This window comes from Lissotriton vulgaris, chromosome 1_1 (genome assembly GCF_964263255.1).
Source record: "Lissotriton vulgaris chromosome 1_1, aLisVul1.2, whole genome shotgun sequence".
Lineage (NCBI taxonomy): Eukaryota > Metazoa > Chordata > Amphibia > Caudata > Salamandridae > Lissotriton > Lissotriton vulgaris.
The window spans coordinates 2123045288-2123069590 of record NC_141685.1 but is presented as its reverse complement, the minus strand read 5'-3'; the positions used below and the strand labels follow the sequence as shown (position 1 = coordinate 2123069590).

General features: G+C 46.9%; 1 protein-coding gene across 2 annotated transcripts in view; it reads left to right on the top strand.

Annotated features, from left to right (window-relative positions):
• Positions 1-24303, top strand: part of LOC147751698 (NAD-dependent protein deacetylase sirtuin-3-like) — a 357410-nt gene that overhangs the window by 313834 nt on the left and 19273 nt on the right. For both annotated transcript variants that reach the window (XM_086939215.1, XM_086939223.1), the window contains exons 5-6: positions 2357-2457; positions 18757-18918. In XM_086939215.1, the coding sequence (XP_086795341.1) occupies positions 2357-2457; positions 18757-18918 (263 nt within the window). The remainder of the gene's footprint in view (positions 1-2356; positions 2458-18756; positions 18919-24303) is intronic.

Here is a 24303-nt window from a genome sequence, read left to right as displayed (position 1 = left end):
CAACATTTTGGCCATCCATTGCAATAATATCCCGTTCTTGGAATATGATGACTATCCTTGATAACTTTCTGTCTCTTTGTGGCATTTGAGTGGCTCTATTATGACATTCTGGCCCTCCATGACATAATATCCCATAATACACATATTGTGGGCATTCATAACATATATGATGCCACCAATTGTAAAGTGGTGGGACTGCCAAGAAGCAGCTAATCTTTGATTTATAGTGAACATATGTAACATAATTACGGCAGTATTTGGCACAATAGATCCATGCCATATTACGGACACCCTGGTATTTGAATAGGGTTCTCCAAAGTTGACAGATTTTTAGCACATCTCATTTAGATAAATGTAGTTTCTGTTTGTAGAAATAGAACTTATTCCAACAATGAGTTTTGTATGTTATGGTAACATTTCTGAATTTTAGATATTGTCAAGCTAATGTTTAAAAAATAATTGTGAGGAATAATTGATGCTGAGTTCAGAAAGCTCTTCATTGCTTGTCTGTTAGTTAATAACTTTTGTGGAGTCATTTCATACATTGAGAAGGGTTTATATTTTCTTTACTGTTGCCGGTGGCTTTAGTATGTAAGAGTGGTGTAACCTGTATGATGTCCAAGCCTATGACGTCTGGTAATTGAACGGTCGCCTTTGAATTTGTTAAGTGTTGCCCTCGACGCTTGCGATAGTCCGATTTAAACCTCTGATTTTACCACCCTGCATCTTCTAGATAGATTCTGAGGACTTACATTTTACTGTGAATGCACTTGGAAGCTGGAAAAGGTAATCTGAAGTAAAGAAAGATGCAGTGTATATTTCAAAAACTTGTAAACCATGTGAGATTTATAATTAGATTAATCTAACTGCCTTTGTTAGCAATATCGCGTTGCAAATTGTCATTGGACATTGGTTTTAAAAATCCACTGTATTATTTATTCGACCTTTTGTCCGGGAAAGCCTGCGGAAGCTTCACATCTATTTCATCTAGCATAAATTTTTTTTGCAGTTTTATATAGCACAAACTCGACCCGAAGGTGTCAGAGCACTTTACATGAGCACCAGTTGCATTACAGACAGACACATTCATTTTCATACAGGAAGGGTTAGTGTGTTGCCCAGAATCACAGGATGTTTGAGCCCCCCGCCAAACTCGAACCCGGTTCCCTAGCTTGAAAGTTGGGCACCCTAGCAGTTAAGTCACACCCTCTTTATTTGCAAAACAAAAAATCCATCCAGGAAATAAATGAAAATGAGAGAATAAATACTTTTTGTATTAGAATAGTTCCTGAGAACATGCTGCAGTAACAGTGAATTTATTAGAATAACTTTTAAAATGGAGCTATGGAGCTTGGCAGCAGCAAGCATGCTCCCAAAGCCGGCTCTGACTTTAGGTCCCAGTCCTACATTTATTTCCCTAACTGATAGAGGAAAGGAAGGGGAACCGTAGACGTGGTAGAGTGTGCTGGATATCAGCAGCATACTCTGAAGCAGTGGTCTTCCCTGGGAACCTAATATGCTTCAAGATACCGCTGGAGGGAGTGCAATTCCTCCAATGGCCTGACGTCCGTGAGAGGGGTCAGCTGTGGTTTCCTTAAGTGAGTAACCCACTGTAGGAGGGAGGCGGCCATATGCTGTCTTACTTGTGTTGTGGACATTGGTTTAACAAGGACCTGAGTGCATTGCTACGGCTTTGAGAACTGTGAGTAGAGGTGTGCATGCAGGAACCCTCCCTGGGAGCAGCAGATGGGCAGATAAGGTATGCAGTGATAGCAGGGACACATAATGCATGGCAGAAATACATCGAGGTGGGCCAAGGAGGACATTTCCCAGCCCCACAAATGTAGCAACAAGGCGGCTGAAGAGAGGTGGATCCCCCTATTGGCAACCTAGCATGTGGGCAGAAAGGCACGATGGCACACAATCATGATAAAGCCTCCTGAATAGTGTCACATCCCTGATGAAAAAGATGGTAGCAGAGCATCCATAAAGGAGGTGGGTCGCAGCAGGTAGAGGACCAAGCAAGCCATATGGAGTACGCAGTGAAGGCACATTTATGGTTTTAAGCTTTCTGGTCGTCCCCTCAGATAGCAGCCTGTTTGAGGCAGTGGAGGAGTTTTTCGTGGAGCAATTTACTTCCCCTGGACACTCGGGAGAGTCGGGGAAGGGTATATAGGATTGATGATGTTTTATTGTTGGTGAAGAACCTTATTGATTGGAAATTAATAGCTTAAAGAACTTTATTTTTAAATCTCAATAAAAACATTTAGATTTAAAGTAGTGCTGCGGAAAGTGATTGAAGCCCCGAATATCCGAAAAATAATTGTGCTCTGTACATTTGATTCTTTTGTTTCAGTTGCTGGAATTCCTTCGGAGAAGCTGGTTGAGGCACATGGTTCATTCTTAACAGCCTCATGTCATCTTTGCTACACACCATTTCCAGCTAAAGAAGCACAGGTAAATTGAAAACGGCTAACATTCAAAAGGCTGTTTTAATATCACCCACACTGCATAGTCTGGAAATGTTTCAATATTATTTCAATTATGCAAGCCAATTGATTCAAAATTTAGATTTTGTTTTTAGAATCTTAATCCTTTCCTTTAGTTGTACATGCTTTTCAGTACCACTATCTTTGTGTTCTGTCATCAACAATCGTGGACATTTGAACACGTCAGAAGTTGTGAACTGTGAAAATTGTATTTTTTACAGATAGAGATTACTATCCACAGATTCCTCACCTTGTAAATGCACCCCGGCACCACACTGGATCCAGAAACGTTTGATAACAAATCTGCCTAACTCAGTAGGTGGTATTATGTGGTTCCCTATTGGATCCATCTTGCCCCAGATGTGTAGTCGGGCCTGTATATCTGCACCACTTCCCCGCGCTGACATCAGTTCCTTTCCTTTGGACACGTTCCGACGCAGACCGGGAGCTCCTTCAAATTCCGTCAGTCTGACAAGATTTTCCTCAATTGTTTCTCAGTGTGCAATGTCTTCCGCTAAAATAACATGGTTTAAGCAGCTGGATAGGATTGTCTTTGTCAGATGTCGGTAATTGATACCCGCTAATCTGGCCAGGCTGCCAATACAGACTATCAAAGTCACAGGGGTGCCTAGGTCACCTAAGGACAGCCTCTAAGACAAAGGTGAACAACAACGAGTGGCGAAAAACAACAGACACTGTAAAGATGCCAGAACCGTTTCAAAGAGTGGTTGAAAGAATCCAAACCATCAGGTTATGGGTTGCCATCAAAAAGACTTGATGATTAGTCATATCATCTGGCCATCCCAGGTATGAGTTGGCTAATCCCCTGATCATTGGGATAAAGATGCCACACCATTAGTTACTGGTCATGGATTTGATCCACCAACAAATACGGGCCACCATCTATTAGCTGATCTTTGATGGTTGTAGTGAAATTACAGTGCAACAAAAGACAAAAGTGGTGAATTAAAATAGGATGATGTGTCCTCCATACATAAATTTATTCCTTTGCCGAACAACATCCCCTAATTAAAAACCAGAACAGTGCAAAGGAGACAGCAACAAATATCTGTCTAATAAAGGGACAACATGTTTCTGCCTAGCGGACAACCTGTCCCATGGCTTTCATCAGGGCCTCTGCTCTATGAATAGTTGCACTTTGTTATTGAAAGAACTGTGACTAAATCAAAAAACAAAACATACCCGCATCTATCCTGCAAATCATTCTGATTTGGACGACGGGTACCTTTTGCTGATGCCCTGCTGATACAACAACTTTTTTTCAAAAATCGATTTGGCCGCCAGGAGCCGGACTTACTGCGCTTTGAAATTTGCAGCCTATATCGTAGACCATCCACGGGCTTGAGTCCCCGAGGTACCCAGGTGGCAATTGAACAACAACGGCTGGTGTGACACGCCCACTGCCCCTGTGGTACTTTCGGTTTCGCTTTTGGTCATTGTTGACGGCGATTTGCTGCCGCTCTGCACGGCTGACCTGATTCTGCTGCCAGTCATACGCTTGCTCCTGATCCTCACCCTCTCGCCTCTACAGGCTTGCCGCGAAGGAAATCATTCTGACCAGATCCCAACAGTTCCGTCAGAGCTCCTCGCTCATCATGGCGGGCAAGGCGGACGCCGAGAAGCGGGCCACCCAATCCCAGACCATAGATCGCTTTACTCGCCCTAAAGGATCCCCAGGCGGAGCGAGCAAGGTCCTTGAGGAGACTGGCGATGGTCATCCTACAGTTGAAGATCCGACTTTGAAGGATGTTATGGTCGCCATCGCAAGTGTTAGAATAACCATGGGTCAGCAGTATGAAACCCTTGCAGCTAAGATAGACACAGTGGCGATCGAAGTCAATCTTATTAGGACGGACTTGGGGAAAACTAATGAACGCGTCAAGTCCCTGGACATCAAGACTGCGAGCCTGACCACGGATGTCTCGGATCTCCAGGCCGAAGTTCGTAATCTCCGGACTTCCAGTGACTTGTTTGCCCGCCGGCTGGATGATTTCGAGAGCCGGGCCAGGCGCAACAACGTCCGCATCGTAGGAGTTCCGGATAACTCCGCGGACGTGTCTACAGACCTTCTGGTGGAAGACCTTGTTCTAAAACACCTGGCACCCAAGGGCCTCAGTAACTTTTTCACGGTGGAGCGTGCTCATAGAGTCCCCGGTGGAAAGCCCAAGCTGGGGGCCGCTCCGAGGCCTATATTAGCCAGGATTTTCAATTTCCGGGACAGGGACGCTATCCTGCAAGCTTCACGTACCAATGGTCCCACTAAATTTGAGAATACGTTGGTCAGTTTTTATCCGGATTTCACACAGGCGGTACAGAAACAACGTATGGGTTTTACGGGGGTGAGGAGGCGACTCAGGGACATGGGACTGAAATACGCCATGCTTTTTCCAGCCCGCCTAAGGATTGAATATGAAGAACGTGCGCTCTTTTCTGACCGCCCCGAGGTGGCCAGTGACTGGTTGGACACTTTGCCGGCACACCGTACCAACCCAGAGAGTTCGAGAGGCGCCGAAGGCGGCTTGGAGGAACAGGAGTAGTGAGTCTGCGCCGGCGAGCCAATTTTATGGACTTATGGCAGTGGCTCTGTGACTATTATGTTGATACAGTGTGGATACCCAGGGGTGGGGGGAATCGGGACCTTCCTCCTCTGGGGACTTTTTTCTCTCTTCTTGTAGGTTAGTTTATTCGGGCGACAGGCACACTGCAAGTTGGGGTGGCTTTCTGGTCTACCGCAGGGGTGCAGGGTGGGGGTGTGTGTTTTGAGGGTTCCATTGGGGGTGGTGGGGTGGTCTTTTCCTTTTTGTTTGTATCGAGGCTACGCTTTGTTCCAGATTTTATCCTATGTGCCTGTTTCGTGGCGGGGGAGGCGGAGTGTACATTACTGGGATGGGAGTAGGGGGCTGAGGGTGCTGAGCTGGAACGTTAACGGTCTTGGTGATAGGATAAAACGGGGGATAGTTTTGCAATATTTGAAGCGATGCTCCCCAGATATAGTTTTACTCTAGGAGACACATTTAGTAGGAAATACGTGCCATGCACTGAATAGACGAGGCTACCGTTTGGTGGCCCATTCCGGATTTACCACTGGGTCAAGAGGGGCGGGTGTCCTGGTCAGGAACTCCCTCCCCCTGGAGATAGACGACACGGTGCTGGACGATAGAGGCCGCTATGCGGCTATTACGGGTCGGTGGGAGGGGAAGGTGATCTCCATTTTGTCTGTTTATGTTCCGCCCGGTCTACAGTCCACCACATTTACTGATTTGGGCAGGGTGATCCTGGGGTTTCCGGAAGGCATGTTGGTTGTGGGTGGCGATTTTAATTCAGTGGTCAGTGGGGATGAAGATCGTAGCCCCCCCATACTCCTGCCCGCGTCGCAGCTATGGCTGGGGAGTTTCTTGGACACATTGGGTCTAGTTGATTGTTGGAGGCAACTGCACCCTGGGCAGCTCCAGGATACTTTCTACTCGAGAGCTCATGGGAGTCTCTCGAAACTTGATTATATCCTCGTACAGGAGGTGCAGATGGTCTCCGTAAGGGAAATCAGGCATTTGGCTAGGGGGATTTCAGACCACTCTCCACTCTGGCTTACTATTGATATACAATTGGGGGCCGGGGGCCGGATCGCCCCAATCAACCCCTGGCACCTTCGTAATCCCAAGATTAGAACGGAGGTGGTTAAGTGTATGGATTACTACTTTGCTGAGAATGAGGGATTGGTGTCCTCCCCTGTCTCCTGTGGGAGGCTTATAAAACTGTGATCCGGGGTCAAACCCTATCCTTGATTGCTAGCGAGAGGAAGCGCAAAAATGCGGAAGTGGTGGGCCTGGAGAATGAAATCACTGAGTTGGAGGAACAGATGGAGTCTGGGGTCACACCTAAGGGACTACACTCTTTGGCCCTTAAACAGTCTGAATATAGGGCTCTGGTGACTGACGCGGCCAAGGCAACGAATCGTGAGCAGCAGGGGCGTCTGTATGATGTTGGTGATAAAGCGGGAAAGTTGATTGCTTGGCTGGACAAAAGGGATAGATTGAATCGGGTGGTGCCTGTTGCTGAAAAAGTGGATGGTACGCAAGTGGTGGACCCGGTTGAGATAGTTGAGGTCTTTGCCCAGCATTTTCAGACGGTTTATGCGCCGGTCTCGGATAGGCCGGAGGAGGACTCGCACTTGTTGCTGCCGGATATCGTGCTGCCTAGCCTGTCTGAATCGGACAAGGAGCTTATGGAGGCGGAATTTTCCACCGATGAAGTAGCGCTCGCTATCCGCTCACTTCGTTCTGGGAAGGCCTCAGGTCCGAATGGTATACCAGTTGAACTGTACAAGCTGTGCCCTGACAAAATGGTGCCACATCTTCGTCGGATGTTCTCGGCATCGCGAGATCTTGGGTCTCTTCCCCGAGACCAGAGACTGGCGTCCATTGTGGTCATTCATAAAGATGGCAAGCCCCGTGAAAACTGTTCATCGTATCGGCCGATTTCGCTTTTGAATGTGGAACCCAAAATTCTGGCGAAGCTCTTGGCAAACCGGCTGATTACGGTGATCAGTGACTTGATCCACCCGGACCAATCCGGCTTCATCCCCCATCGCAACACCGCGCTCAATCTTCGCCGTCTTCATGGCGTCCGGCTCCTCAAGAGACCCCGCCATCTTGGTTTCACTTGTTTCCTCGATGGCCTTCGATACGTGGAGTGGCCATATCTGTGGGCAGACCTTGCTAAATTTGGTTTTGGCCCTAAGCTCATCGGGTGGATCAGGCTTCTGTATGAACATCCACTGGCTCAGGTTGTTGTCAACGGCAGGGTTCATCTCCTGACTAATGGGTTAATCTATAACGGGTTGATAAATCAGGCAACTGAATCAAGGGCGGGAATACACGACTACGTTATGCACCTACTACATGACACCATGTGTACTCTCCGTGTACCTGTAGTGTGAAGCTGGGTCCAGAGAAGTCTGACCAGTATGAAATGATTATATAGTAAATATTCATGCCTATATATGTTTGGAGCAAGTTAACATCATGAACTCCGTAACTTTTTCATTGAATAACCAACTACATACATGATAAGGTTTTGAGAAATTATCAAGATAGACTCTAGAAGGGCATTTTTCCCAAATTCTATTCGGTTGATCTATCACAACAGTGGTTATATGGCTGCTTGGTGTGCATTGAGGGTGGCCGGGGGGGCTCTTGGTCGAAGCATACTATGATTGCTCCCCCAGTGCTTGAAGAGGGATCTATGATAGTGGGGTACTACTAATGTGGATGGTAGGTCCTTATACTGCAGTCGATACCTCTAGGAACGATACGATTTGAAGGACTACAAATATGGAAGCTATGACGTCACTTTGTAGTTCAGTGTTCTTCAACCGTTTTAAATCGGGTCCTGGGAAAGGATAATGACATAATGCCTCTGTGGTTGCATAATCGGAATGACCCGGGGCAAGAAGCTCAGAGTAACTACTTCTTATCCTTCTTTTTCGACAGCCTCCGCGGCGGAACTACAAACATTGACGGCATGACGTCATGTTGTAGTCCGTTTCGCGAGAGTTATCGCGTGATTTCCGGGCGTTTGGGGTAATGGTGAAGAATGGTGGTGAACCCCTGTAAGAGATATACGGCTGACACACGCCCAGTGATATGATAAAGTTTTCGTAAGGGAGGCGCCCCACTTGCTTTCCAGATACCTTTTGTATTTTAAGCAAGCGCGCATTTACACACCCACGATATCGGCGGAAGTAAAAGTAGTTCAAGAATGAGGCTCGTGATATAAACGCCCTGCCTCTCCTTATCGGTACCTCCCCCAAGACTCAGGAGTGAGCTTGAGGTACCGACGGAGAGGTAAGGCAGTGGACCATTCTGAGTTCCTATAGCTAGACTGCATGGGCTAGACCTTTTGAGCTAGACTTTGTGGATGAATGACTTTAGACTGGCTAGAAGTTTGGATTAACATTATATGTATTGAGGCACTTTGTTTTTCCTGACAATATAACAGTAGCTAAAGGTAGCCTAGAATGACTAAGGGCAAAACTAAGATGAGGAAAAGCATGATTATAGTGGGATACTTTGAGACTAGGGGTTAATTTTTATCAGGTGGTAAGAATCTCTTTCTGTTAGAAGTGGATAAAAGTTGACAGGTATAACAGAGGGGATTGATGGACATCTTTGAACTATGTATGCAATAGCCTCACGGTGTCTCCACTCTCTGTTTTGCTTCTTTTATGTCCATAGTGCGGGGCCTCGTAGAACCTGAGCATGGTCCAGGTGAGGTGAGGTCCTTTCCCCTGTCATGATGGGTGAGCAAAAATGGTTAATTTATGTTTAACGAGCTCAGGGTGACACTCCTGTGGTTAGGAATAGTAGACACTGCTTTTTTGACACTAATCATTATATATTTTCTCCTCAGAGACATACGTTCCAATTGACATGTTGGATGTGTGTACTTAGGTTGGTACAGGTTGTATTGTTTCCACCCTTTATCATTTAACCTTTGTTATGTTTTGTTTTTTGACTTAGTCACAGTTCTTTCAATAACAGAGTGCAACTATTCATAGAGCAGAGGCCCTGATGAAAGCCATGGGACAGGTTGTCCGCTAGGCAGAAACATGTTGGCCCTTTATTAGACAGATATTTGTTGCTGTCTCCTTTGCATTGTTCTGGTTTTTAATTTGGGGATGTTGTGCGGCTAAGGAATACATTTATGTATGGAGGACACATCATCCTATTTTAATTCACCACTTTAGTCTTTTGTTGCACTGTAATTTCTCTACAACCATCAAAGATCAGCTAATAGATGGTGGCCCGTATTTGTTGGTGGATCAAATCCAAGACTAGCAACTAATGGTGTGGCGTCTTTATCCCAATGATCAGGGGATTAGCCAACTCACACCTGGGATGGCCAGATGATATGACTGATCATCAAGTCTTTTTGATGGCAACCCATTACCCGATGGTTTGGATTCTTTCAACCACTCTTTGAAACGGTTCTGGGGTCTTTACAGTGTCTGTTGTTTTTTCGCCACTCGTTGTTCACCTTTGTCTTAGAGGCTGTCCTTAGGTGACCTAAGCACCCCTGTGACTTTGATAGTCTGTATTGGCAGCCTGGCCAGATTAGCTGGCATCTACACCCCCTGTGTTCCTTTGTGTTGTGGATATAGTGTAGCTGGAGATTTGAACCACGCACAGGTCTTTAAACTCTATATCCCTTTGACCCTCGCTCCACTGTTGGTTTGCGGTAATCGATACCCACCAGGTCTGTCTCTGGTGCCTTGGGTCCAAGCATGACTTGGCATCCTACCACAGCAAAGCCAAACTTGACCTTTCTGAACTACGCAAGAAGTCAAAGAAGACACTGTCTTGGTTGAAGTTGAGGGTGCGGACATGCTCTCGCTCCCAAGATCGATCTCTGGACTGGTCTTCGTCGAAGTAACAGAGTTTGGGTAGATCCCAAAAAATATGAGCTGCACAAGAGTTTACAAGAATCGGTCTCTATCTTCCCACCACTCACAACAATCTGAGTCGCATGATGCACAGGTATCTCTAGGCTGCAGAGTTGTTCCCAGACTTCAGAAGTGATTCCGCCAGCTGCTCCCGATGCACCCTGTGCCATGAGGGATGCCACAATAGCTCTGTGAGCTCAGGTTGGCTGTGCACAATATCTTTGGTACTCCACCTGATCGCGCTGGAGCTCCTTCAGGCCCCAAGGATACAAGGTAGGCATCAGTCGGCTACCAACAGCGGATCCCTCCCTAATGCCAAATGCAGCATTCAGCCCCATTCCGAAGCCCTCAATGAACTCTGCTCCACTGATTCCAACCGCTGCACAACATCCGATGGCTCCTTAGGCATCGCAACCCATACCATCACTCAGAGCCTCAACGCCATCACCGATGCTGGAAGCAGAGCCAATGGTGTTGTCAGACTCCGAACCCATCTGACACTTCTTAGGTCACAGTCACCACCCATTTTTGCCCATTCAGAGCCAGAAGTATACTGTCAGCATAATAATGGTGACTGTGACGCTGCAGCCTGCTCTCCAGGCCTTCCTCTGCCTATTCAGCAGTTCCCCCCCAGCAATTTTGCCCATTTTGAGGCTTCAGCAGGGGATATCAGCTGAGGCAATGTCTAGACGCACCTTAACAACAACAGTCCTATCAGTACTGTCGAGGTTGAGGCAGAGGATAAGGCACCCAGGGAAATATGCTACTCAAACCCCAGCCCCTTCCTCCTGCAAATGTTTCAAAACCACTTTAGTTCACCCTTGGCAGCTCCCGATTGCCTTGTAGGAGGGTGTGTCACATCCCACCTCTCCGGGTGAAGGAGCATTACATCCGACCAACTGATGCTCCAGGTGGAGAAACATGGTTACTTCCTACCCTTCTTATAATATCCTGCAGATATGCCTCCCACACCACAACACCTCCCGGAGGACTACTTGTCCATACTCCGTGGAGAAGTTCAGGTTCTCTTGGTAAAGGGAGCCTTAGATAGGGTGCTGGCATCAGATCTGGACTGGCTGTTTTCTTAGGTCTTAATCGTATCCTAGTTCATCGTCTGAATTTCTTACTCAGAGAGGACAAGTTGTAAATGCTTACACTGCCCCAAGTTCTGTCTGCCCTATGCCTAGGAGACTGGATGGGGGTGGTGGATCTGCAGGACGATTACTTTCACATCCCTGTCCTGCCATCTCACAGCTGCTACCTCCAGTTTTAGGTAGGGCAAGAGCACTTGCAGTTTTCGGTGCTTCCCTTGGGCCTTAATAGTGCACCTCAGGTGTTCACAAAGGTGATGGCTGTGGTCACAGTCCATTTACTGAGTTTGGAATACCAGTCTTCCCATACGTCTATGACTGGCTATTGAAGGTGGGTTTGCCACCAACAGTCGTGAGCCATCTCCTAACGACAGATGACCCTTTAACATTATTGGGCTTTTCCATCAGCGTGGTGTAGTTATAGCTGATTCTTTCATAATGGTCCCCCTTCGTTGGAGGCATCCTGGATATAAAGCTCTTTTGAATCTCCCCTCTGCCTCAATGAGTCCCAATGTTTCAGCCCTTGATCTAGGTTTAAGTGAGTGCTGCTCTGGGGCTGCTGGGCCTCTTGGCCTCATTCATCCTGCTCGTGGACAATGCCAGGTGGCACATGCAGTCTCAGCAGTGAGATCTGAAGTGCCAGCACCAAGGAAACCTGTCTGACTCCAATGATGTGTCAGAGGAGACTTCAGGAATTTCTATCCATCAGCATATGTGCTTCATTGTGGCTGACCCTATGGGAGGACCTCCTGTTGCAGCAGCAAGTCCAGGTCCAGCATCCAAACCTGCACATCTTATCCCTCTTTGCATGGAGATTGAACGCTGACATTGAGAACTTTCAACCCCCTTGCACCTCTTGAAGTGGTTGGCATCATCTTGGCGGCCAGGCTTTCAGTCACGAAAATTGTGCATGCAGAACGCTGGGAGACATTTGTCTGGTGTTCCTCTGGTGACATATTACCTTTATATGCAACGTTGTCAGACATTCTCTTGTTTTGTTTTTCTCTGGCCTTGCTATCGCCACAGTTAAAGGCTATCTTTTCAGCCTTTCTGCACTTACAAGATCAGCCATCCATTTTTAAATTATCCATTTTGAAGCTCTTCTAAAAAGGGCAGAGCTACATGTTCACTTTTTGAAATGCTGCAGTGGGACCTTAATTTGGTCTCACCTGTGCGATGTGCACTCCATTTGAACTGATGCATAGTTGTTCTTTCCACTTTCTAACTATCAAAACAGAGTTTCACTGTAATATCAGCCCAGTGATTGAGCAAACTTCAGGTTTTGTCTGTGCAACAACCATACACATCCTTCTTCTTAGACAAGTTGGTTCTCTTGGCAAAAGCGCAACCCTTGAGCATAGAGCAATTCAGCACCCTGTCTGCTTTCTATGTTCCACCCCTCAAAGGAGTGGCTTCACTGTCTTGACCATTAGAGGGCTCTCCGCCTTTATATCAATCAGACCAGATGTTGTCTCTTCGACGGTCAGCTTTATGGAGCAAAATAAGGCAAAGCTGTTCAAAAGAGGACCATCTCCTGATTGATCGTTTTGTGCATCACAATCTGCTATGGGCTAGATAAAAAGCAGTCCCCAGAAGGCTTGAATGCTCATTCAACTAGATCAGAGGCTCCTACCACTGCGCTGATACGCAGTGTGCCACTCCTAGATATTTGCCAGGCTGCTATATGAGCATCCCTCCACATGTTCACAAAGCACTACTGCTTGTATATCCAGGTCTGGTGGATTGAGAACTTTGCCCAATTCATCCTGCAGGATATTTGTCCTGGTCTGAGCCGTTCTGCAGACTCACCACCAGGGAGGTACTGCTTTGGTATCTATTCACAAGGCAAGAAATCTGCAGTTAGAAGTCTCCACCAGAAAAAAAGTTAGGTACCTATGGTAACGCCTTTTTCAGGAAGAGATTTTCTAACCATAGATTCCTCACTGGCCCTCCCTCCTTCCCGTTCCGTGTAATGAACTCCTATAGTTAAATAATAAGATTCCAGCCTAGAATACTGCTCACTGGTACATTCAGATTTCTCTGGGCTCCGCGCCAGACAGCACGGGCAAAGATCAGAGAGAAACTGATGTCAGTGCATAAGGGTGGTGCAGATATAGTGGCTCTGACGTCACATCCAAGGCAGGACCAATCTGAAGCAGTTGCATGATGCCACCTACTGACGCACAACAGAATTGCTATCAAAAGTTTCTGGATCCATTCTGATGCCTCAGGAAAATCACATGTTATGAAATTGCATTTAGAAAGAGTCTCTACCACAGTCCGCTGGTGAGCCTTGTTGTATCTGCTTGGGGGTACAACCAGGCCATTGTGTCTAGTTCTAGCTCCTCTTTATCTGTCCTGGGTATCATGAGGTAGATATGTTGTCTTGTATTTTATATTTTGTAGTTGTGGTGCGTCTTACTCAGATTGTCCGTTCACGTCTGGTGAGGCACTTCTTTTCGCTGCTCCGGGGCTTTTTATTTCCTTCATCTCTTCCACCGGCGGTCCTAGCAGGTAGCTTCTTAGGTCTCCTGGGCATTCAAAAATCATTGTTTTCCATTTGTCTGTTACTTTGAACCTGGCAGGACCAACGAAACTGAAGGTGGCGCCTCTTTTACGCAGGGTTTCTCTGAGGGCCAGGAATCCTTTTCTTGACTCTCCCGTTGGCTTTGAGTAATCCTGGGTCAGCACGATCTTGCTTCCTGCCCACGTCAGGTTCTGATTTTTCCTGTCCAACGGATCACAGGACAAAAAGGAACAAATCGAACAAGCCAAGACGATGGGACAGAGACAGAGGAAGACTGTGCCTTTTTCTCTCCTACCTCAAAGGCTATACCAAAGGAAGAACACAAACTCTACCTCAGGGATGATGCGGGGCAGAGGAACTTTGTCGTCGCACACCCACTCAGCAAGTAAGGGAGGGCGGGAGGGGAGGGATGGGCGGAGGGGGCAGGGGAAGCGGGGGGAGCGGGGAGCGTATACATGGGCTTACTTTCTATCATCTTCTCTTCTTCTATTATTCCTCTCTCTATACACTCACATCGAGGAGCAGCAAGCGCAGGCGTAGGGACATGGATCCACACACAACCCTGAGACCAGAAGCACACAGAGAAGGGCCACAAGGACCGCGAAATACAAAGCATCATAAATGACAAACACCAACCAGAGTAGCATCGCGACTGACATTAAGATAGTGTCCCTAAACGTCAAGGGTCTTAACAGTCCGGTGAAAAGGAGGAAGGTGCTCGAGCACCTCAAGAAACTTAAAAGTGACATATATGTGCTCCAAGAAACGAGATTAGAAGCAGCGGACATAGGGCGCATAGGTGCGAACTGGATAGGCGAGGTGGTGGGATCACCGGCACAGAATAAGAAGAATGGGGTAGTAACAATCATCAGCAAAAACTCCAAACTAGCAGTGGTAGACTCACAAGCAGACAACCAAGGAAGAACACTTGTGACCACTCTTAGAAGAGCGGGAGAAACATTTCATGTGGCAAACATATATGGTCCCAACACCGAAGACAAACCATTTTGGGAGGGGGTAGGAGCACAACTACACACCCTACCGCTGGGCGACCTGCTGATCGTCGCAGGAGATATGAACCAAGTTCTTGACCCAGCGATCGACAAGCACCCACACCGACCAAGCCAATCAACAAACAATCCCAACATCCTGAAGAACCTATGCTCCAAACTAAGACTGAGAGACCCATGGCGCTTAAGCAACCCAGATGCCAGAGAATACACATTCTACTCCAACCCACACAACTCATACAGCCGAATAGATTATATCCTGATGTCACAAACACACACCCACCTCATAGACCACACGGAGATAGGACCCAGATCAGTATCAGATCACTCGCACATAAGCCTTACCCTATCTGGCCAGCACAACGAAAAGCCAACCCGCAGATGGCGATTCGATGACAGTCTACTCCACCACATCTCAGCGAAAGCCGAGATACATGCTAATGAATGACACACCAGAGACAAACATGGAAGTACTATGGGACGCCCTAAATGCCACCATCCGGGGAACAGTCATGACAGTTAAGGGCAGAATGAACAAAGAAAGGAACAAGAAAATTGAAGACCTAGAGAAAGAGATTAAAAAGCTGGAGGGCAGCCACATAGCCAGAATGGAAGATAAGAACACACTCACGAACCTGACCAAACGGAAGTACGAACTTAATAGAATACTGAGTGAGCGAGCAGGGACCTGAATCAATAAATACAAATCTATTAACCTCTGCACTGCAAACAAAGCGGGCAAAAACCTAGCATCTTACCTAAGGGTAAAACAGAAAAAGCACATGATAGGGGCCATCAAAGATAGACATGGCAAGTCCATGACCGCAAACAAAGACATCCTAGAGGTCTTCAGAGACTTCTATGAGGGACTGTATACCAAAGTTGAAACGCTAAAGGAGGATGGGGGCAAAGAGCTGCTAGGAAGCATAACCACACCCACACTATCAGACCGTGAACGCGACATCCTAGAGCTGACCATAACGGAGGATGAGATAGAGAATGCCACGGCAAGCCTCAAGGACAATAAAGCACCGGGGCCAGATGGTTTCACAGCTGGCTTCTACAAGAAGTACCTGCACAGTCTCAAACCCACAATGAAACAGGTATTCACGGAATGTGTCCTGACTGGACGCATGACACCCTCGATGGCCGAGGCAAATATAATTGTTATACCAAAGGAAGGGAAGGATACAACTGAGGCGAAGAACTTTAGACCGATCTCCCTCATAAATGTAGACTGCAAGATCTACGCAAAAATACTTGCTAATAGACTCAACGCATATCTACCCAAACTTATACACAACTCTCAAGTAGGATACCTCAAAAACCGCATGTCCCACGACAACACGAGACTACTATGCCACATAATTAACCACTCCTCCCAACGCAGCAATGCAGCAGTCATGATAGCCCTGGACGCTGAGAAAGCTTTCGATAGGGTTTCATGGCCATTTTTAGATCAATGCATGGGCAAATTCGGTTTAGGACCAAACTATAGGAAAATGGTGATGGCCCTATACAACATCCCCAAAGCGCGGGTGGTGGTCAACGGAGGCACATCGAACATACTCAACCTGGGCAGGGGAACGAGACAAGGTTGCCCACTCTCACCAGCCCTTTTCCTATTAGCCATAGAACCTCTCCTCACGATGATTAGAACAAACGAAGATATAGTGGGAATACCAATAGGGGGAGAAACGTTCAAGCTAGCGGCTTACGCGGACGACGTACTAATAGTCACAGAAGACCCAGAAAGATCCATTAAAGCACTGACTGACACTATTGAAAAATACGCCCAGGTCTCGGGGTACAAACTCAACAAAGACAAATCAGAGTGCAAACCTTTAAACATCCACAAACAAGAACGGTACTGGGAACGTCCGGAATAACATGGCAACAGAAGCCCATAAAATACTTAGGCATCCTCTTTGAGAGAGACCTAAGAACACACTGGAACACAATGAGCAAGCAACAATCCAGAAAATTAAGGATAAAGTAGAAGGGTGGTCCCCCAAATTCACAACATGGTGGGGAAGGGTAGAAGCGATAAAAATGATGCTCACACCGATGGTTAACTATATGCTAACCATGCTCCCACTGATTAACACAGAAGACTTCCACAAGAGACTAGACAAGATACTGAACAACTTCTTGTGGAGAGGGAAAAAACCCAGAATAAGCCTTCACAAGTTTAGGCTCTCAAAAGATCAGGGCGGTCTGAACACAAATTTCAAACGATTCCAGGTAGCATGCATAGCCAGACGGGGCTACACTGGCTGGACCCAAGACAGGAATATACCCCAGCATGGCTAACACTCGAGCGTGGACTATTAAAAGGCATCACCCTCCTCACCGCCACCCGACACCCAGCAGTCAAGGACAACCCCGTCCTGAAGAACACGAAAACAGCTCTTCTGAGTGTCGACAAACTATTGACAACAAGCATCAAGGGAGGCCAATTTGAATCCATCTGGCACAACCCCACATTGAAATACAGGGATAAGGTTCTAGACATGCACAAATGGTACAGACATGGCATCTCCACTGCCCAGGACCTTCAGAAACAGGGTGCGTACACAACCTTTGACACCCTCAAGGAAACTCACAACCTACAAAGCATAAAACTCTACAACTTCCTGAAAATTAAAGTAGCAATCAGGAAGGCAAACCTCAACAGCCGGACGCCATCGCTCATACAACTTGCAGCCAGTCTCAACACACTAGGACACCAAGTAGCACACCTATACAAAGCCCTCCGCCCCAAAAACACCAAACTCAACGATAAGGTCACAAGTTTCTGGGGGGCTTTAGCAGGGAGGGAGCTAAGCGAGGCCGAGAGAGCAGAGCTATGGAGATCCTCCTCTAGGAAAAAGATAACGGCAGCGCTCAACCAGACCAAATATTGGCTAGTGCACAAGGCATACTGGACACCGGCCCGCCTGGCCTCCTTGGGGATCCGAGAGAATGATGCATGCTGGAATTGTGGCAAAGGGAAGGGAGACTTAGAACACCTTCTGCTTAGCTGTCCTAAGATCAGGGAATTCTGGGATAGAATTGGAACACTTATCAATGAGATCACAGGAGTAGCCATACACATAGATTTCCCAAGTCTAGTCCTAGGTTTTGCGTCCCCGTCAATCACAACGACAGAAGATCGAGACCTCATTGACCTATTGCTGTCGGCTGCAGTCAAAATAGTCCTAAGTAATTGGAAGGACACTTCGAAAGCTGCGCCCCAGGCATGGCTCAACTGGGTCACTTTCCTAAGGGGGGCAGATAACATCACAGCGAAACACTCACCGAAAACTCACAGGCAGTCGAACATGTGGGGGCCCCTAGACCTCTACCTATCATCGCATAAACCCCCATAGGCGCAGAATCTAGACAACAATAGAGGTGGCACACTCTGCGGATCCGTGCGCTTACAAAAGGAAACCAGTGTGCAAGGCTCCTCTCCTTTTTTCATTTTCTACCTTTATCCTTCTCTATCATCTCTATCGTCCGGGTCGAGGGACAAGGATACCAACGAAGCATCGCGAAGGGGGCGGCAGAAGACAACGACAAGCAGAACTTGGACAATCGAACTATCGCAAAGAATTACAGAAATAAAAAAAAATGACCACAGGATTTGACATCATAAAAAAAAAAAAGAAAGAGTCTCTACCAGAAAATGTGTTACTGTAGGTAAGTAATGTGTTCTTTAACGATGGGGGACCAAAATCTGTTAACCTGCGTGGAAACAAATCTCTCAAAGGATTATGGTGTCGCGTAAACTTTTAGTGTACCCATATCATACTTTGGTTCTGTTACAATGGTGAAATGCTATAATGATAAATTGATGTTCTGTCTTATTTTTAATGAATTCCATTTCTATGTTTTTGAGACTGAGCGGGTGGAATGTGACTAGTTAATACGCTTCTTCTTGTAGTTTCCTTTCACCCATTGAATAGTATTTTTACATCCAATCTATAGACCACTTTTGCTGTTGTTGAGAGCTAATGCCATCTTACAACACACACCGCACAATACACATCATATATACAGGAAGGGTGTACCAGGGTGATTAGTCGTGCTTTTTAAATCCCCTGATTGATTGAATCTATTAGGTTTTTTGTAAAACTGTTTTGTACATTTAAACAAACATTTGATGGGTTTTTTCAATTTTATTTTATTTTAGGAATCAATAGTGAATGGACACATTCCAAGATGCAAGTTTTGTCATGGAGTTGTAAAACCAGACATTGTCTTTTTTGGAGAAGATCTTCCAAAACGTTTCTATGAGTTTTCAAAGGACTTTGGGAATGCTGATCTGCTTATAATAATGGGAACTTCTCTGGCGGTAAATATGCAATGTTTGAGAGATTTTGGTAGTGTAATAGATGTACATATGATTCTAGATAATATACTGTATCTAAAAAAACGACATGGATTCCTTGTTGGCTTTGGAGAAAGGCAAATATTGCCTTAAAGTTGTAGAGTACTTCTGTATATACTTTTGTATTTGTTAGTGACTATCAGACCCCATTCGGAGGGCCACAGAGCAGTCAGTCTACTGTGCCTCAACTATGATGGTTGAGGTTGTTTGCCTCTGGTGTTATGAAGTCCTTCCTCCTAAGGATCTGGAAATTGGGCCAAGAACAATACTTTCTGTGGTTAGGGAGGGCGAGCAGTGACATACTTCTCAGTGAAGTACTGAGCTCATTTCTCAACAGTCAATAATCTGATTCCAGTTCTTATCTTCTATGTAAAAGGAAGTACTTTAATCAACAGACTAAATACTACTTGATTCAATTGAAATGGCCCAAAGGGTTGCAAACTAAGGTGTGTTAAATACTGAGGCTCTTTATCCCTTTCTTCATCGTATTCTACTTGTATCAGCCTTCCTCCCTCTATGACCGAAGGCTCAAATGTAGACTGCTCAAATACTCTCACAGAGCAAATGTTCAACTCAGTTTAATGTCTCCTTACCCCTTTGGCATAAGGTTTTCGGGTGTGTGGTAGTCTTGTCTGCACACCTTCAGTCTCTTGTCTCCTATTGAGGCTAAGCTGTGTTATTTACCTGCTGTTATTGTAGCATTTTAGGCTATGTTGAGGATAAGGTCTGGCTTCCCGCCCTTATGGCAGCGGCTCCACTCTTTCAAGGCCTGTGCCGGCAGCCTTCCTCATGGCAGCACTTATATGGCAGTGGCCCTCCAGGTGGGCTGCCAACCGGATTTCTGGTGTGGCAGTTATAGCCCCCAGTCCAATCCCTTGGAGTGGTGTCTTTCTGGCTGTTGCAACCTCCTGGCCAATCCATATGTTGCACACCATGCCACCTCCGTACGATTTGCATATGGCTGGGTCCAGTCTTGACCCTCCTCGAGTGGGAACATTCCAAACACATACTGTGAGGCCAGGTCCACTCTAAATCAGAAAACAAGCAACCTAGGACCGGTTTCACCTTAGTGAGGCCTCATCAGCCCTCCTCCTAGACAGCGTCTCATCCTTCGGGTCCAGGCACAGTCCCTCCTTCTCTCAGCAGGCAGGTAGGCATTTCAGGCAGACCCTGTGCTTCTACAACAGAATGTGCAGATTTGTGGTTATGTCCTGTCACCTTAGGGAGGCTGGCTGTCAGGTAGACCCCTATCTCTACTTGCACAGCAGCTCTTCATGTGCTCTATGAAGCCCTCCCTTCCTTGGTCAAGAAGAACCTGGAACTGGACCAAAGTGGGGTGGTTTGGATCCTACTTCTATATACATTTTCCAGACGGGTGTGATCCACTATCTAAGGTTTCATAATCAGTTTGGGTTGGGTTTCTTTCCAGCGTCATCCTTCGGCTGCTCTCCAGACACAGCATTTGTGTAAAGTTATAGTTCTTACAGCAGTTAGCAATAGGGCTGACTCCAAGCAGGAGCATTCTAAATGTGGGGGCAATAAAGTGTGAGTTCTCTGCACCTGTCTGTCACCAGCCTTACTGAATCACTGATCGGGGACAGACAAAAATGCACACCCTTCCTAGAAACTTCATCAAGTGGATCAACAGAAAATGAAGACCTACACCTCACCCCTACCATCCATCAAATGGTACTGATCAGAAGCAAATCAGCAGTTTTGTGCTAACAAGGATCTTGTTCAGTTTCCAGAGGTAAACCTGTCTCCATCCTCCATCACTTCCATGTATAGGTCTCCACCTGCCAGCTGCAGGAACGTCGGCAATACCCTTCCACTGTCTTTAGAAGCTATTCTTATAATCCCTGTTGTGCCAAGCTAATATCAGGGGCATCCAAAATGGATCCCAGTAGGCCTAGTGCTCAGTCTCTTACAACACACAAAGTCATTTTACCATACATGTGCAACACACTAAATGCAAATATACACACTTGACATACCCACGGGGTCCCAGTGCAAGGTTCTGGGTTTCACATAGCGGCAGGTTTTATATGAGAAGGGCCAGTGGACTCACCTGAGATAATGGGACTAAAATATTTAGTAATTTAAAAAGGATGAATTGTCGGATACAGCAGTGCAGGCATTTTGCGGATTAAAAATAATGATTTATTTTTTATTTTGAATCCCATAAAAGGAAAACTTATGTGTTAAAATGAATTTAGTGAGATATTTAAATTGGGATGTGGTGAAATTTGTTACTCTGACATACTATCAGTAACTTTGCATTGTGCTTATGTAAAATTTCCCAAATTGTGATATTAAACTTCAAGTAAATACGTGCCATTCATGGCAAACATTTAGCCAGACCACACCAGAACAATGCGAGAAACCACAATACAATTGGATGCTATTGGCATAACTTGTGCTTTTTTTCTGCTACGAAATGGCGTTTTTGCGTTTTTGCCAGTATACCAGAATAAGGACTGAGCTTTCCAAAGTCATGCTCCTCATTATCAGGTTTACATATTTCTTGTAATCATTTTTGTGTGAAACTCCGCTGTCTAAATATGTACATTTATGTTGTAGCACAGCAATTTGAATTGGTTTCCCATTTTTCAGGTTTAAAATACACTATGGTTATTTGTAGTTAAGAACCAGAGACTCCAATTCATAGTTCCTGACACCTAATACTTTTAAAGCTGCTTTGAAATGTTTTCTGCATTGGTAATAGCTATTATATAAAACTGTTGTGAGAAGGTGTGCCTGGCTGACCTCCCTTTTGTAGACTCCAATGCATTGGCCATTCTTCAGATCACCTTGTATGCCATCAATGCCAACAATTTCTTGCAGGGTCCTCAAGTTGTCCTCATGAGACAAAGCGTTAACTGGAACATGCTTTTCTGAACCAACTATATGAGGACCGTTGTGTGACACACTCACTCACAGCGTAATTCAATTTGTAATGCCGCTGAGCCCGGGACCAAAAACGCAGGTGACCCTCTCGCAAAACCAGGTCGTTTTGCGATCAATAATTTCTAACTCTCCACAGTACGTTTTGGGACATTTCTTGTTGCAGGCACTAAGCCTACCCACACAAGTGAGGAACCATTTTTATCGGGAGACCTAGGGGAACGCTGGGTGGTAGGAAATGTGTGGCAGTCCGGTTATCCCATAATTGTCCTAGACTTGGTACATGCAGGCACGTCGCGGAAATGGCCCCAGCCCCCTTAATACCCCCTTCTCTTGTCCCTGTAACCCCTTTCTCCAGCCCCATATCTTTCTCCATGATAAAAGAGGGGAGGGGTGGCCCGGCTCCCACAACCCATGAACAACTATGCCATGCAGACACTATGTACCGTCCCAGCATGGTCGAGTTGCTGGGGCAGTGTGCTGCCAATCTGAGCCGGAAGAAGGCTTGATTATTAATCCAGAGGCTGCACAAGGCCCGGGTGTTCTAAACTGCAGTTGGGTGCCCTCCTTGCCCCCAAACCTCTCTGTATGCCACCCCAGACTTAACAAGTTGCCCAACTAGTGTGAACCCTCACTCGTTATCCTCATGGTGCCCGCAAGCAGGTCACAGGAGGAGCGACCAGCCGACAACATGCCGCGCTGCACCTCAAGCAGCTGCTACACCCACCAGATGCACCCATAAACATTGCCGCTGTGGAGAGCAGCCTGCACCCCTGCACGCTGAATGTGGAAGCCTCCAACGGGCTCTTATATTTTACCATCTACCATTGATGCCAACTAGGGAAGACGAGCGAAAACCTATTTGGCCATAAAACAAGGAATATGTTCTTTGGTCTACTACCCCCACCAGATGCACCCATAGACATTGCCGCTAAGCAGCCCGCACCCCTGATCACTGCGTGTCGGACCCTCAGACGTGCTCTTAACATCTGAGAGAAAGCCCATTTGGCCATAAAACAATGTGTTCTTGCCATAAAAAAGAGAGTGGAGCCGGTCCCGAAACTGCATGCAATCCACCGCTAGCCCATGGCCAACCAATGCTGCGAGCCTCCGCCCCAACTACACCTGTGACCCCAGTCACCCGTGGCATGGTAAATCATTGCGTCCTACTGCCCCTCCCACACGGGACCCCACATACGGGCCCGGTCCTAGCCGACCACTGCTATTGTGGCTGGGGGGGGGGGGGGGGGGGGGGGGCTGGGGGTGAGGGGAGGGGAGGGGGCCTTTGGCGGGGAACAGTCAGAGTTTCGAGCAGCAGCCCGGTGCGCCACCCACTGCGGCGGGAGGGCCGGATCATTCCTAAATGGCCACAGACGTCTAATATCGGTATTAAAGGGGGTTGCGTCAAAACCACAGCTACCAGGAGCTGTAGTTTAAAATATGGGATGGAGCAAGTGGTCACCGCAGGGACCTGCTAGACTCTGAGGTATCTTGACAACAAGCATGCAGTCTGCCCCCGGTGGCGACTTGGGGGATTGGGGGAGAAGGACCACAATAGGACATCCCTCCCCAGACCAACTCAACCATGAATCTACAGCTCTTGGGGGAGGCCGGGCTGAGGTGACTCGTCAGGGTAGCTAACAAGGTCAAGCCCCACTCGACTAGCCGCTGCCCGGTATGGCCTGGTCAAACAGGCGGTGGAGTCTATCCTTCCCTTTCCACCCCCGGAACCTGTCCCGTGCCATGGCACTGCCCAGCGAGCATAGCCGAGTATGGCTGGGAAGGTGGGGTTATCAATGGCCTCTTGGGCGGGGGGGGGGGGGGGGGGGGGGGGGGGGGGGGGGGGGGGGAGACAAGCCACTAACCTCCACTTCCTTGCTGAAAATGACCTGCACGACCCCCGAGACGTGTGTCCGACTGCGTGTTCCGAGCCAAAGAGGGCGCCAGAAGGGCGGGGGCAGGTATAAATACCTTGCCCAACCCCTCTGCGCGGCGGAAGTGACATGGACGGTGTGCCAGGCTGGGGGGGGGGTCCTCCCCGGTGTCCCCACCACTATAGAGGTGGCGGTGTGCCTAATATGACACTAAGGTGGCACCCCTTCGGAGGTGGCCCACGCCGTGGTCAGCCTCAATCTTTCCCTTCCCTGTGCGATCTGTTTACGTACCTAATGTGCCATATTCCCCGAAATGATCAGAAAACATTCTAACAAAGATTGAAATTGAGATGTCTTCTTTTTAAAATAACATCACTTCAAAATTAAAACAACGGGATTGTTTATAAAACAATGTAAAGATAATAGCTATCCACCCAGGAATGGTTTCTAAAGTTGAGTGTGCGACCGTTTTAACTGTTTGAATATATATGTCAAACAAGCCTTAGCAATTCCAATTGGTCTGCCTTTTAAATAATACGTGTGCCTATACCTATCCCAAACTTAACGCAAT